Source organism: Setaria italica, chromosome VII (assembly GCF_000263155.2).
Source record: "Setaria italica strain Yugu1 chromosome VII, Setaria_italica_v2.0, whole genome shotgun sequence".
NCBI classification, from domain to species: domain Eukaryota; kingdom Viridiplantae; phylum Streptophyta; class Magnoliopsida; order Poales; family Poaceae; genus Setaria; species Setaria italica.
In genome coordinates this window covers 34,858,879-34,872,557 of record NC_028456.1, presented here as the reverse complement: position 1 = coordinate 34,872,557, position 13,679 = coordinate 34,858,879, and the positions used below count along the sequence as shown (strand labels likewise).

Genomic DNA, 13,679 nt, shown 5'->3' with positions numbered 1-13,679 from the left:
CCTGGTTATGCAGGACCGTCAAGGGGATAAGAATACAGCTGTGAGCATCAATGCTTTCTGTTATTCTGTATACTTCGACCCAAATGCAAATGATAAGATATTAGGTCATTCGTATGACCTGCATAAGTAAATACGTGCCATCATCGTCATGGGCTATACCAAGATGGAAGTCCGAAACATCAGATCCCTGAACCCGTGTATTTGACATGTACACTTGCAAACAAAAGAGAACTTCCCCGAAAAAAAGTACAGAGGACATTTTAAAAGTAGAATGTAAGACTGCGATCAAAACTTACATTTCGTATACTCTTTTTTTATAACATCACGGAGGATAGATGATGGTTATCCTGGACAGTCCGAGGACATAATACAAATTTGTGTGTATCAATGTTTTCTGTGTATGATCGCAAAAAGCAAACCGGAGTGACGTTTCTACGATTCTGCCTAAGTAAATACGTGTGATGACACCAGCTGGTACATATTCTTTTGGGAGGGCCTGAAATGATCTTTAGGGACTCAGGTGCTTGCGCAGAGCGGCAGCAGTCTTGGATCCCACCGGCCTTCCTAGATGCCTGGAGATGTAATCGCCAGCCTCCATGAGCTTGTTGAGGTCGACGTTGGTCTCTATCCCCAGGCCATGGAGCATGTACACGACGTCCTCAGTGGCGACATTGCCAGTTGCGCCCTTTGCATACGGGCAGCCTCCGAGGCCTGAAACTGACGAGTCCACTATGCTGATCCCCATCTAAGGAAACAAAGAAAATGTTAGGATAAGGTGATCTTCATGTGAATGTTAAGTACTTTTAGTGACAAAACAAACAAATTGAGGTTTTACTTACTTGAAGGGAGACTAGGATATTGGCAAGGGCCTGGCCGTACGTATCGTGGAAATGAACAGCAATCTTGTCCACCGGAACAAAGGACATGACAGCTTCAAGCATAGCAGCTACACTACCTGAAACAGACAATATAACAAGGACCAGGAATGTTTCGATGAGTTGCTACTTGGATCGGTTTCAACATGCTATTCAAACAAACTGAGAGCAAAGGGTAAGCATTGGCAAGAGCAGTCAGCAGTTCAGTACCTGGTGTACCAACACCAATTGTGTCGCCAAGTGAAATCTCCGAGCACCCCATGTTATAAAGCTCCTTAGCTACATATGCCACCTTCGATGGATCGATTGCACCTTCAACAGGGCAACCAATTACACAGGAAACATACCTAACACAAACAGAGGAAGCAAGGTTCAGACCACAATGCAGGCCAAGCAGCATCACTAGTAACTCAATTCTTCACTGACACTTGTTTTAAGTTTAAGAGAACAACAGCTCACTAACTTACCCGCGGATAAGGAGTCCATGTTTCTTGGCAGCAGCAGTAACATCACGGTACCGAACAAGACTTTCCTCAATGGTACAGTTAATGTTCGACTTAGAGAAGGATTCAGAGGCAGATGCAAATACCGCAATTTCCTTTGCACCAGCTGCAACAGCAGCCTCAAATCCCTGTAAACACCCATTCATTGCAGCAATCAGATCATATAGTGGCAATTACGTATAGCATTGCCAATGCTTTACTGTGCAGTAAAGTTGTGTAAATAAAATGACATAAAACTTACTCTGAGGTTAGGAGTTAACACTGGATGCCTCACACCTGGCACCTGCTGGATCCCTTTGAGGACTTCCTTTGCATCAGCTAACTGCAGTTTCCAAACTAAGCTAAATAAGAAAATGAAGGTTCACTACGGAAAAATGGCAATCACCAAAAATCACTAGATCGCTTAATGTGGTTTAAGTGCATCACCTGCGGCACCCATTTTGGGGATACAAAACTTGTGGCTTCAACTACTGATAAACCTGCAGCCACTAATTTGTGTATCAGTTGGATCTTGACAGATGTTGGTACATTGCCCTTTTCGTTTTGCAGGCCGTCTCGTGGTGCAACTTCAACTATCTTGACAAAGCTTGGTAGATCCCACATAACCTGAAGGCATATTATTGAATCAACTGAATTAAAGGAAATCATAGTGGTATTAATACTTTTTAGTTGTTACTCTTTCCTAATATTTATAGTTGCACTTATCGATGGTAAATTGGAAGATTATGACTTGGTGCTTCTGGAATTCAAAGTACCTTTCTGGGAAGATCTCTAAGCTCCACTACATCACATGATGAATCGGCCTGACGGCATTGCGGATGCCATGCATGAGAATTGCCATGGAAGACCATCTGAGTGCTTCCATTGCAGGAGTTGTTATACCTGTGAGCGGCGAGCGAACAGATAGCATGCATATTACAGATGATTCCTTTACTGAATCAAAGTGGCATTGATCGTCCATTTTTGCTACAGTAGTAACTAACTGGTGCGTCGCCAAACGAGCCTGATTATCCATTTCGATCAGAGTAGGGAGACTTACTTGCGATTGTTGATGTCATCAGCTGCTGCTGCCCTACGATAAGCTCTTGGCGATGAGAGGCTTCCAAGTCTGTCAATACTCAACTTTGGCAGGTCTCCGAGACCAAGCGGCTCCTCGAGGCTCGACATTCTAGAAACGGAAATTCAACATTTTTTCCCACAGAAAAATAAAGGAGAAACGAAGCAGGGCAACAAAACAGAATTGCAGGAAGGAAATCGGCCGCGATAGACATGCATACCTCGATGGATCGGAGCTGGATTCGGTGGACGGGCGCAAGGTGTCTGGTCAGCCGTCAGAGCGGAGCTAAATCAGGAGCAACCGGAGATCGGTCGATGCGCACGAGGTACGTCGCCCGAATTTGACGCTTCCCGCTGCTGGGAAAGCTCTGCGTTTTTTGGTTGGGGGAACGGTGGACGGAGATGTCGCAGCTGCAGCAGCGACTCCCGCAAGCCAAGGGAAAGGGAAAGGAAGAAGAAACCGCGTGGGCCTGGTCCAAGCCTCGAGCGCCCTGAGGGCCCACGGTGTCGGTGGGTGTGGAGTTATGAGCCCAGGTGCAGGGAGAGGTGGCGCGGCGGGCCGCGTGGGAAAGGGGCGTTGGTAGGTAGGCGGCCGGCGGTTCTTTTCAGTTGGGTGAGCAGGCGCACCACAGACCGCAGCAGCCTCAACCTAACCCCACGAGCTCTTCTTAACGGGTCTGTCTCCGAATCCTTCCAATGCCATTGCCTCGCATCAGGGCCTCAAATGAAACCAGGCCGATTGACAATTCGACTCCATCGAGACCGGATCTCATTTGTGGTGGTGGACTGTGGCCACGTATATACGTGGCCGGATTTGTGGTGGTGGAATGTTCATAATGGACTTGTGGTGGTGGAATGTTCATCATGGCCACGTATATACGGATACGCCGATATGGACACGGCAACACGGGATTTTCCAAAAATCAAGGATACGCCATTCGTCAAATATATATTGAAATATATAAATATAATGATGTATTGTATATATGAAAAATAAAAAAAACATAACAGGCCACCTAAACCAAAGGCCCATCAATACTCAAAGCCCATCTGCACGAGAGCTCGAGCGCCGCCGGCAGGCACCTCCACTGGCGCCGGCCGGCCGGCCAAATCCTCCCGCTACGGTGAATTCGAGCTCTTCTGCTCGTTCCACTATAACTTGCGCTTCCATTTGAATGCCCCCATCCCAGATTGATAGGCTGCTGCTTCATCCTCCCTTCGTAGCTTCTGTGCAGGATGGCAAGCGTATCGAGCCGTATCCGTAGAATACCGGGACGTCGTCACTAGGCCGAGCATCCTAGCTTGTAGCCCATCCACGTGGATGGGCTGGAGTTCGGCCCATCTCATAAACCCTAGAAACCCTTTACCCGGTTCGTCGTCTTCCTCAAAGGCTCAAACATTTTGTTGCCTCTTCCCCCTGCAATGGCGATGGACGTGGGCGAGCCGCTCGACGGCGGGGCGGCCCTGCAGCTGCTTCGGGATGCGGACCCGGCTCACTTCCTCTCCCCGTCCGCCGACCTCGCCGCCGCCGCCCGCGCGGCCTCGCGGCACATCTACTCTTCGCTTGCGCCGCTCTCCCCCGCGCAGCCGCCCCCGCTCCCTGGCCTCCTCGCGGGCCCCGCCTTCGATGCTGAGCAGATTTGGTCCCAGATAGAGCTGCTCTCCCGCCCACTCCTCCCCCACCTGCGCCGCCAGCTCCGCCGCCTCGAGCAGCAACCCCGGCCACAACCGCCTGTGGAGACGCCTGCTGATGCCGAGGTGGAGCAGTCGGAGGAGGACGGACAAGGTAGCGAATTGGATGAGTTCAAGGAGGAGTTGGAGGAGACAGATGAGGAGGAGGAATTGAGTGACGATGAGGAAGAAGAAGAGGAGGAGGAATTGGATGGGAGAGGAGGGAAAGGGTTGGAGGACCGGTTCCTGAAGATAGGTGAGATGGCGGAGTTCCTGGATAAGGGGGATGAAGAGGAGTATGGTGGCGGTGCCAATCGAGGAGAGAAGAAGAAGGCGGCGAAAAACTGGATGGAGGACAGTGATGATGAGGGTGAGGAGGACAGAGACGAGGATGACGATGAGGGGGAAGATGATGACGATGAAGGCCAATTGGATGTAAGGATTTCCTGGTCATTCTCCCTCTCTCTCAATTGTAGCAACATAATAATAATCTTTGGTTCTTTTAGAAAGAATAATTAAATAGAACCAGAAGTAGGCAATATCTCAGGAATTGAATCCATAATTTCTGATAGATGTGAAAGGGAACTGAGCATCTAGAGCTCAGAGAACTCAGCAATAGTACAAGTTTTTTCAGAGATTTTTCCTGACTGAAGTTATTGTCCATTTTTGGCTGTTACAATGTTAAATACCGTATGTAACCATGTTAATCCAGATATTCTTCTTCTTTGTCCTACTAATGTTGTTTATCTGTAGTTGGAAGATTTTGAGGATGATGATGAAGAGGGTGAAGGAGACGGTGGTGGAGGTATAATGTAAGTCCTTATGCTAATCGTCAAGCATGCTATTGTGATAAGCGCAAATCATTTTGGATTAGACACTTATAAAAACATTAAACATTTATATACTGGGCTATGTTAATTTTTTAGGTTCACTATCGAAACATTGCTTTTTACAAGCTTTGGTAAAAGACTTTTATAAATGGGAGTGGCAGTCATTTCAAGTGAATATGCCTGACTGGGCTTGCTTGATGCTTAGATTTTATCTCATGAAACCATACTAGATTACGAAGGGTCAGAAAGAGAAGCTGAAGCAGCTAATTTTCTTGGTTACATTGTTGTTCTTAGTGTACATATATTTGTCCAGCAAACCTTGTAAATTCCTTAATTTGCAGAAACCGAACAATGTTTAGCCACTATAGTAATAGGTATGCATTTGCAGATATAATAGCACTTGGCATTGTAATCTGAACAGCAAAGGGCCTTTTCAGGTACAAAGATTTTTTCGAGAAAAAACATAACCAGCCAGTCAAAAAGAGAGATGGTTCCACAAAGAAAGTTCAATTCAAGGATGATGTACATGAAATGGAACTTGATGGCAGTGAGAACGATGATGGAAATGTTGGTCCCACGCTAGATCTACTCGTCTTAGTTGAACCATGCACATATACTAGTTTGTCAATGTTTTCCTTTTCTACAGGAAGACCAGGGTCTCTCAACCCATGAAAAGGAGCGGCTGAAGATGCGTGCTAAAATAGAGCAAATGGAGAAAGCTAATCTTGAACCCAGTACGTGGACCATGCAGGGAGAGGTAATGAATAGAGTGCATTTAATTCTGCTTTTAACTATACATATTTCTAACTTATAACATCCCATTAGCGATAATTTATTATCATTTCACTTTAAATAAACTAAATAGTTATTTGTAGGTTACTGCTTCCAGCAGGCCCAAAAACAGTGCCCTAGAAGTGGACCTTGATTTTGAGCACAATGTAAGACCTGCCCCAGTAATCACTGAGGAAGTCACAGCTTCTCTTGAAGAGATGATAAAGAAAAGAATTGCAGAGGTACATATTGTATTTTTGCCTTTCAATCCTGTCCATGGTGTTCTACTTCAGCTATGGTAGTGTAATAGCATTAGGTGCACTGGTAATTCTGAGGACCACTTTGAGATCATTTTCTATGTTTTCATTACTAATATTTAGATTTGATTTCTTGGTTTCTTACAGGGTCATTTTGATGATGTTGAGAAGCCTTCTCTCTTGCCGTCTAAAGCTCCCAGGGAGCATAAGGAACTGGTATGTAACTAGAATCCTTACATGGTAGCCAACTAGCCATAAGATATCTGTGCTGATATCTTACTATTTGCAATATTGTTCCAACAGGATGAAAGTAAGAGCAAGAAGGGTCTTGCTGAACTCTATGAGGTTCGCACTGTTATAATATTTTTTTTATATTCAAACAGATTCTAATTGAGATAAGCATTAAATTAATTTACTCTTGATTTTTTTTTGTTATTCCAGGATGATTATGCCCAAAAATCAGGCATTGCACCTGCCCCGCTATCGATTTCAGATGAACTAAAGAAAGAGGTAAGTTGATTCACTCCTTACAAGAATAAAAGGGGAGTTAGCTTTATTTGTTGTGAAAATAATATTAGTCTACCCATAATCTAAATTGTTGTGAACAATTTAATTCTTCATTTATATTGATTTGAAAGCAAATGTCTTTGAAAGAATAATCTTTCAGTGTCTTTGCTTGTCTGTTAATCATGGGAGATCTTTCGCATTGACTGTTATTTGGGGTGGAATTATTACATTAGTTAACTTGATCTCATGTTTACATTATATTCAATCACTCTGCGATGCTATATGTACTTTATCCAATGTGATTTTTGCTTGCCAACATAATATTTAATGTCAGATAAGCTAAGTTATGTTCTCTATTAATGACTAACTTTGTGTCCACCCAGGCAAATACTTTATTTAAGAGGGTATGCTTGAAGTTGGATGCACTATCACATTTCCACTTTGCTCCAAAGCCGGTAAGGATAACTTCAAAATTCGTGTTTGCAATCTTTTTTGCTCAAGATTTGTCACCGTATGAAGTGAAATATGGCCTTTTCAGGTCATTGAAGATATGTCTGTACAAGCTAATGTGCCAGCCTTAGCAATGGAAGAGGTACAAAAACCTTTACTTTTTCCTGTGATATTGCTCTAGGCCTCAGTCATACTATCATAGCATTCACTTAATGTCACGATTTCTGTCTTGCAGATTGCACCTGTAGCTGTTTCCGATGCTGCAATGCTTGCTCCTGAAGAAATCTTTGAAGGAAAAGGTGATGTTAAGGAAGAGGGAGAACTTACACAGGCTGAGCGCAAGAGAAGAAGAGCCAACAAGAAAAGGAGATATGCAGGTGTTTTTTGCTATGCCTTTCAGAGAAACACTTTTCCACTCACATGCACTCTACGGCTTTTGCTAATAACCTCCCAGTACAGAAAAATGTGTTTTACTCCCTCAGTTATCTGTTCAAGTTGGAGCATAGAAATGATTTTTTGTTTCCCCTTTTCTTTGGAAATGCAGGGTCACACAAGGAGAGGCCAGTCAAGTTGCAGAAAGATTAGACTCAATGTTTCCGAACCAAGGACTGCATGCATGCCATGCCAGTGTCCCAGATCCCTGAATATTGAGAGTTGGAAAGGGTCCACGAGCTGCACTGGTCCAAATTTCCAATTTTGGTGTTGTACACCTTACTATAGTCTGCTTGTTTGTCACATGTTTAGGAAAGCACAAGCGTTTTGACTTGCTGAATTGTAATTGTGAGGATGCTGGTGCGGAGTGCGTGTTTTGGAACTCAGAAAGCTGCTAATGAAATTTCAGAAAGTAAGATAGTAGTGAGCGAAATTTCATAAAGTTCACAAGTTGGGAGTTCAATACATATTTTGTAATAGCCTACTAGTTGGCTGAAGCCAACTCCCCGGCGGCAAGTGCAGCTGATCTAACCATGCACATTGTTGTTTGTTTTTCAGTTCGTGACCGTCGATTGAAAGTTCTCTCCCTGAATTCTTGGATAACCTGGCCATAACGCCATGCGTATTGTTGGATTAAAAGCTCTATTGAGAGATTTTGTTTACTGTTTTGCAAAAATAATTGACCGGACAAAAGAATTGCAAATCTAAACAGTAAAATAAAAATAAAAAGAATCTGACTGCGAAGCCAGCCGGAAGCCTAGGACCCAGCCCAGAAAAAGTCTCTTGTTGCCTGCCCACCCGCTCTTGAAATCGCGAACATGGGCCTTCAGCTAAGGCCCCGCAGTCGGCTCGGCCCATAATGTGCCATTAGGGTTTTGTTGCCCCCTAGTTCCCGTGCCACCTACATAATCTCTCTCGCTCCAACAGCCCCGTTTCCTTTCCCACCCCTTGCCGCCGCCGCAGACGCCCCCCATCCGCCTCGAGGCCGCCCGCTCGCCGGTTGCAGCCATGGTGAGATCTCCCTCCCCCCATCTTCTCGCGCGCGCGTGTTACATCTTGGTTGCCGCCATGGATTTGGTCTCGCCCTTACTGATTCCTGCCGTGCGGCGGCTCTTGCTTTTGGTTCCAGGTGAAGTACTCGAGGGAGCCGACCAACCCCACCAAGTGTAAGCGTCGTCCCGCAAAATTTTGGTGTCGATTTGTATATCTTCGGCTTTTCTGATAAATTTGTGTATCTGTTTGTCTGATGCGTTGCAGCCACCAAGGCCATGGGCCGGGACCTCCGTGTTCACTTCAAGGTGAGAGCTCCCTTACTCGCTCTCGTTTCGAGAGATCCCATGATTTGTTTGCGTGCACCTTAGCGTTCTTCCTTTAGTTTTCATATAGCCTGTTCATGTTGGACTCACTGGTATCATCATTCATGTCATTCCTCGTAGTTATTGGTCCTTTCCTTGATCTAAATAGAAGAGACCATTTGTAGATAGCTTCTTCCTTTATATGATACTCTGTAGATGGTTTTTGGAGCATGGCTGTATTGTAAATTATAGTTACAGCTTGTTTGATTTAGTTAGCAGAAGCCAAAAGGGAATAGACAGAATGTGACCATTCATGAAACTTTAGAATGCCAACTTCATTGATATTGGGTTTATGACTGCTTCATATCTATTGGTTCAGTAAATTTGCTGTTTTATCCTCTTGCTTATTCGGTGAATTCTCTGTTGTTGCTGTGCAAGTTGCTATACAGTATTTGTACTGCATGTGTTTTCCCTGTTCTGTGTTATAAAGGTGTCATTGTGTTTATTCTGTGATGCTGAAGTAAGATTGGTTGTTTGCTAGAGTAAAATGACACAAATTTCAGGGATTGAAATTGTTATAGGTCCACCATTTCTAGTAACTCCATTAAGTGTAGTTATGCAGTGCTTTGCAGTTTGTACGTGAACTTTATACTGCAAAGTTGTGGTTTCTTTAGTTGGTGCCCTAAAGAAAAAAGCAGGATGCTGTGTTTCTTGGTAGCAGTATCCCCGTAAACTTTAGGAACATTGTGTTCATCGTTATTGGGTGAACCGTTGGCCCTGTCCATGTGTTGGACAATTCCATGTCAATTGGTTCAGTAAATGATGGCACATTTCTCTTTCTCAATTTGTTAGCTTGGTCTGAGTCAACTTTAGTTGTGCTCATCCATATAAACGCACACATTATTCTTCCTGTCTGCCTTTTATACTTTGAAGAAAAATATGATGGTGCCCATTTCAGGGTTTGTTAATGTTGTCTGTAATACTTGCAGAACACCCGTGAGACAGCTTTTGCCCTCAGGAAGTTGTCACTCACCAAGGCCAAAAGGTACCTTGAGGATGTGATTGCCCACAAGCAGGCCATCCCCTTCCGCAGGTACTGCGGCGGTGTTGGGCGTACTGCTCAGGCTAAGTCGCGCCACTCCAATGGACAGGGACGCTGGCCCGTTAAGTCTGCTAGATTCATTCTAGATCTTCTCAAGAATGCAGAGAGCAATGCTGAGGTCTGCAATTTTACTGTATCCTGTCAGAGCTATCTTTGTTTCTTTAATGTTATGTTATGCTAATTATGTGAATTTCTCTGCTGCACAGGTCAAAGGTCTTGACGTCGATACCCTCTACGTGTCGCACATTCAAGTGAACCAAGCTCAGAAGCAGCGGCGCAGGACCTACCGTGCTCATGGACGCATCAATCGTAAGTTTATCTGAAGTTGAAGTTTGTTCCTTTTATTGTCTTTTGCTATGTTGTGGATGTTTTGCTTGTTGCAGCTTAACAACCTGCTTAACTACTTGTTGCAGCTTACATGTCCTCCCCATGCCACATTGAGCTGATCTTGTCGGAGAAGGAAGAGCCAGTGAAGAAAGAGGTTTGTGGTTCTATACATTGTTTGCGCCCATCCATCCAATACATATAAACACTGTTGTGCTAATGCAGTCGATGGTTTGCTCTTCAGGCTGAGTCCCAGATCGCAACCAGGAAGGCTTAGAGAAGGGAGCTCTGCAGTATTAGAGTGGATTGTAGCTTGTCTTTGGCTGAGTGAAAATTTTGGCTGATTATCTGTCGTCACTTTTATCAGTGTACTGCTAGCTCATACTTTTGTCACCTTGATCACTGTCTGTACTGTGCATGCAACTCAAAGCTCTGGATCAAGTGTTCGTGGATTCTTTTCATATTTCTATCGATGGTGACGTCAATGCTTGTTAATTGCCTGGCTAGGGACGTTTCACAGATCCTTTGTTTGGTTGTGGTTTGTTCTTTCGCCTCGTGAGTGAAAATTTCTGTATGGTGGTTGGGACTCAGGAAAGATGAGGATTTGAGGACACGCCATGATGAATGATCAAGTTCGCCTCTGTTCTCCTTCGGCGACCCGGCACTGCCTGTACACGGCGTTGCTGTACACGGCGGATGCTCTTGGTGTACGCCTGGTTGGTGTAGTCCAGCACTGCCGCGCCGCCATTCCTGGCCGGTGGCGGAGCAGCGCGTTCCACCGGCCTCGTCGGTCTTGTCGGAGTCGATGCACAGCAGCACGTCGTGTGCCCGCGGTGCCTGCTGCCCAATAATGGAACTATCGAAATACTTGGCTCCGTTCTAAACTACAAGTTGTGTTAGCTTTGCTCTAAATCAAATTTGTTTAATTTTAACTAAATTTATAGAAAAATATTTAAATATCTTCACCGTCAAACTTGCTTTACTTTTCTTTTTGAAACGGCCGGCATGAATTGTACTTTAATAATGCATTTATTTAATATTATATATGCTATATAATTTTTTTGTAAATTTTGTTAAACATAGATAAGAGTAAAACAAAGGCCAAATTATGTCTACAGTGCACACAGCACACCACTTATTGATGCCTTCTTGAGGGGTATGCAAGCAAAGTAATACTATTCTTGGGTGAAGGTGGAGCCAAGCTGCAGACCCAATGCGGCAGCGCCGGGCTGGAGTGGCGCGACACCACGCGGGAGTCCAGCAGCTGGATCATGTCCGGGGCGCTCACGCACCGGGGCACCTTGTACTGCCCAATGGACGCGCCGCGGGAGATGGCGTAGTCGGCGAGCTCCTCGAAGGTGCCCGACCGGACGACCCGGATCTCCAATGGCCCGATGGAGCCGTCCGCCACCCGGCTCTGCCGGTACACCGAGTTCATGGCCTCCTCCATCTCCAGGCAGCACCGGCCCAGCACGTCACCGTCGTCGTCCACGCTCTCGCCCCCGTCGCCGACGACCATCAGCTCCCAGTAGACGACGTAGTGCCCCGGGATGCTCTCCGTGCACACCCGGCTGGTGTAGTCCAGCACGGCGGCGCCGTGCGGCCGGAGCAGCGCGGACGACGCGCGCTCCACCGCGCGCTGCAGGTCGGCCTCGTCGGTCTTGTCGACGTCCACGGACAGCACCACGTTCCCGCGGCGCACGAACCGGAACACCGGCGCCGCGTTGTGGAACCCCGTCACGCGGAGCACGTCGCCGACGCGGTACCGGCACAGCCCGGAGTAGTTGGTGACCACCAGCTCGTACTCGCGCCCGAGTTCCACACCGGCGAGCTCCACGAGCTGGCTGGCGTCGCCACCATCGCCGTCCAGCGGGAGGAACTCGAAGTAGGCCATGTTGGGCATGATGGTGTAGGACACCTCGGACGGGTCGCACATCGGCCGGAGGTTGATGCCGAAGAAGCACTCCGAGGACCCGTAGATGGTGGAGGCTATCGGCAAGCCGCCGCTGTAGAAATTCAGGGTCGGGATGTACTGCGCCATCGAACCGGTGGCGATGGCGTCGAGGTACTTGGTGTTCGGCCAAATGCGCGTGATGACACCGGCCCAGCAGTCGCCGCCATTTGAGTTGGAGCATTCCATGCGAATGAACTGGGCGAGATCGGGGTCCGGCCGGAGGACGCCGGCGACCGCCTCACGCACCGAGGGGTCGGTGATGCGGTGGGTCAGCTCGCCGGCTTCGATGTCGGCGGCGAGCTGCCTCCAGTTGAGCTGCAGGAAGTTGATCGCGCGGAGGAGGCCGTACGCGAACACGGTGCCGACGCGGCGCACGGCGTGGCGATGGCACAGGCCGCACAGCATCTGCGCGTACGTGCTCTGGAACGTGTCCTCGCAGAGCACCGCCGCCGTCGGGCTCGTGTACTTGTGGCAGGGGTCGTATGGGAGCTTCTTCAAGTGGTCGCTCTTGAACAGGCTCGTCAGTACTGTCCGCAGTGGCAGGCCTCCCGGCGTCGTCGTCTCCGACTTGACGAAGTTGAAGTAGAGACCACTCCCCTCATCGAGGCCAGACACGTTCCTGTTCATCGTCATGCAATCGTTACCGATAACTGGAGGGCCAATCATTCAGGCACGGTGGTATAGTATGGTGGATAATTTTCCTACTTCTTCATGACCGGCATGATGAGGCTCTGGAGCAGAAGGCGGCGGTCGAGATCATCGTTCACGGTCGGAAACAGCTTGGGCTCGCCGCCGGACGTGCCGGAGCTGACGAGGAACTCGGAGTGGGGTGTCCCGACCCCGTCAGGACGGGAGACCGGTCGCCGTCGGCGATGCGCCGGATGTACGGCAGCAGGTCCTCGTATGTCACCATGGGCACCTTGGCCCGGAACGTGGTGCGGTCGGTGGTGCCGGCGAGGCCGCAGTTGCTGGCGAGGTACTCGGCGTCGGCGTTGCGGGCGAGGATCTCCGCCAGCACGCGCTCCTGCACGGCGTCCACGTTGGTGGTCATCTCCTCGATGAACTGAAGCTTCTCGGCGTCCTCAGTCGTTGCGGTTGCGGCCATTTGGCTCACTCGCTCCTTACACAAATACTAGCTGAGTAGCTGCCTAGTAACTGAAACGTGGTTTGGAACTTTGGATTGAGGGTGGACACTGGTCGTCAAGGTACTTATAGCCACAGTCCATCGGAGTATACAAGAGGAGGCCAGGGTATCTCTGGGAGGACGGCTAATCCCTCGACATAACAACCAACATCCAAGCGCAGGACGTAAGGTATTATACTATATTGGTGACCTGAACCCGTATAAATCTATGTGTCTTGTGCCTTACGTTACCATCAAATTCATGGTCTTGTGATCCTCTCTATCTACAAATCAACCATCTGGACCCTACGTGGACTGCAGGTCATTACCTCCGATAAAATCTTATCATGAATCCATGCATGCAACGCGATGGCCGCAGCTCGTATGAGAGTGACCGCCGAGTTGTAACTGACTATTCGTACCTGGCCACCGATATGATTCAACACTAGTACAGTACAGTAGGATAAAAGAAAAGAAAATGAGTTACTCATCTATCGCTATGCAGCAAGTGTGTACTGTAACGTACCCA

General features: G+C 47.5%; 4 protein-coding genes across 4 annotated transcripts; 2 read left to right on the top strand and 2 right to left on the bottom strand.

Moving 5' to 3' along the window:
- Window positions 1-274: 274 nt before the first annotated feature.
- On the bottom strand, window positions 275-3,008 carry LOC101779672 (hydroxymethylglutaryl-CoA lyase, mitochondrial). Its single transcript, XM_004977423.4, has 9 exons — window positions 2,656-3,008; window positions 2,418-2,546; window positions 2,134-2,260; window positions 1,805-1,984; window positions 1,620-1,700; window positions 1,343-1,506; window positions 1,086-1,222; window positions 840-955; window positions 275-745 (listed from the first exon to the last, which is right to left on the bottom strand). The coding sequence occupies exons 2-9, from the start codon at window positions 2,543-2,545 to the stop codon at window positions 509-511; spliced, it is 1,170 nt and encodes a 389-aa protein (XP_004977480.1). The 5' UTR covers window position 2,546; window positions 2,656-3,008; the 3' UTR covers window positions 275-508.
- Window positions 3,009-3,808: 800 nt separating this feature from the next.
- Window positions 3,809-7,799, top strand: LOC101779281 (U3 small nucleolar ribonucleoprotein protein MPP10). The gene is made up of 12 exons (XM_004977422.4): window positions 3,809-4,540; window positions 4,859-4,917; window positions 5,373-5,502; window positions 5,582-5,692; window positions 5,811-5,948; window positions 6,111-6,179; window positions 6,267-6,308; window positions 6,405-6,473; window positions 6,854-6,925; window positions 7,009-7,062; window positions 7,156-7,297; window positions 7,465-7,799. The coding sequence occupies exons 1-12, from the start codon at window positions 3,857-3,859 to the stop codon at window positions 7,503-7,505; spliced, it is 1,611 nt and encodes a 536-aa protein (XP_004977479.1). The 5' UTR covers window positions 3,809-3,856; the 3' UTR covers window positions 7,506-7,799.
- Window positions 7,800-8,224: 425 nt separating this feature from the next.
- LOC101778599 (60S ribosomal protein L17) lies at window positions 8,225-10,568 on the top strand. The gene is made up of 7 exons (XM_004977421.4): window positions 8,225-8,363; window positions 8,482-8,518; window positions 8,610-8,650; window positions 9,637-9,867; window positions 9,956-10,058; window positions 10,163-10,230; window positions 10,318-10,568. Exons 1-7 carry the CDS (start codon window positions 8,361-8,363, stop codon window positions 10,348-10,350), a joined length of 516 nt encoding a protein of 171 aa, XP_004977478.1. The 5' UTR covers window positions 8,225-8,360; the 3' UTR covers window positions 10,351-10,568.
- Window positions 10,569-11,208: 640 nt separating this feature from the next.
- Window positions 11,209-13,132, bottom strand: LOC101771304 (probable indole-3-acetic acid-amido synthetase GH3.8). Its single transcript, XM_012847521.2, is given in 3 exon segments — window positions 11,209-12,646; window positions 12,733-12,853; window positions 12,856-13,132. Coding segments are annotated over 3 exon segments (1,836 nt in total).
- Between the last annotated feature and the right edge of the window lie 547 nt (window positions 13,133-13,679).

Bases quoted from the DNA above. Each gene is read 5' to 3' on its own strand.
- LOC101779672 (XM_004977423.4), bottom strand. From the start codon at position 2,545: ATGTCGAGCCTCGAGGAGCCGCTTGGTCTCGGAGACCTGCCAAAGTTG. The intron at 1,701-1,804 runs GTGATGCACTTA...TGGAAACTGCAG, and splicing joins CCCCAAAATGGGTGCCGCAG to TTAGCTGATGCAAAGGAAGT. The intron at 1,223-1,342 runs GTAAGTTAGTGA...TGTTTGTGTTAG, and splicing joins CATGGACTCCTTATCCGCGG to GTATGTTTCCTGTGTAATTG.
- LOC101779281 (XM_004977422.4), top strand. From the start codon at position 3,857: ATGGCGATGGACGTGGGCGAGCCGCTCGACGGCGGGGCGGCCCTGCAG. The intron at 4,541-4,858 runs GTAAGGATTTCC...GTTTATCTGTAG, and splicing joins ACGATGAAGGCCAATTGGAT to TTGGAAGATTTTGAGGATGA. The intron at 6,309-6,404 runs GTTCGCACTGTT...TTGTTATTCCAG, and splicing joins GTCTTGCTGAACTCTATGAG to GATGATTATGCCCAAAAATC.
- LOC101778599 (XM_004977421.4), top strand. The intron at 8,519-8,609 runs GTAAGCGTCGTC...GATGCGTTGCAG, and splicing joins GCCGACCAACCCCACCAAGT to CCACCAAGGCCATGGGCCGG. The intron at 10,059-10,162 runs GTAAGTTTATCT...TACTTGTTGCAG, and splicing joins TGCTCATGGACGCATCAATC to CTTACATGTCCTCCCCATGC.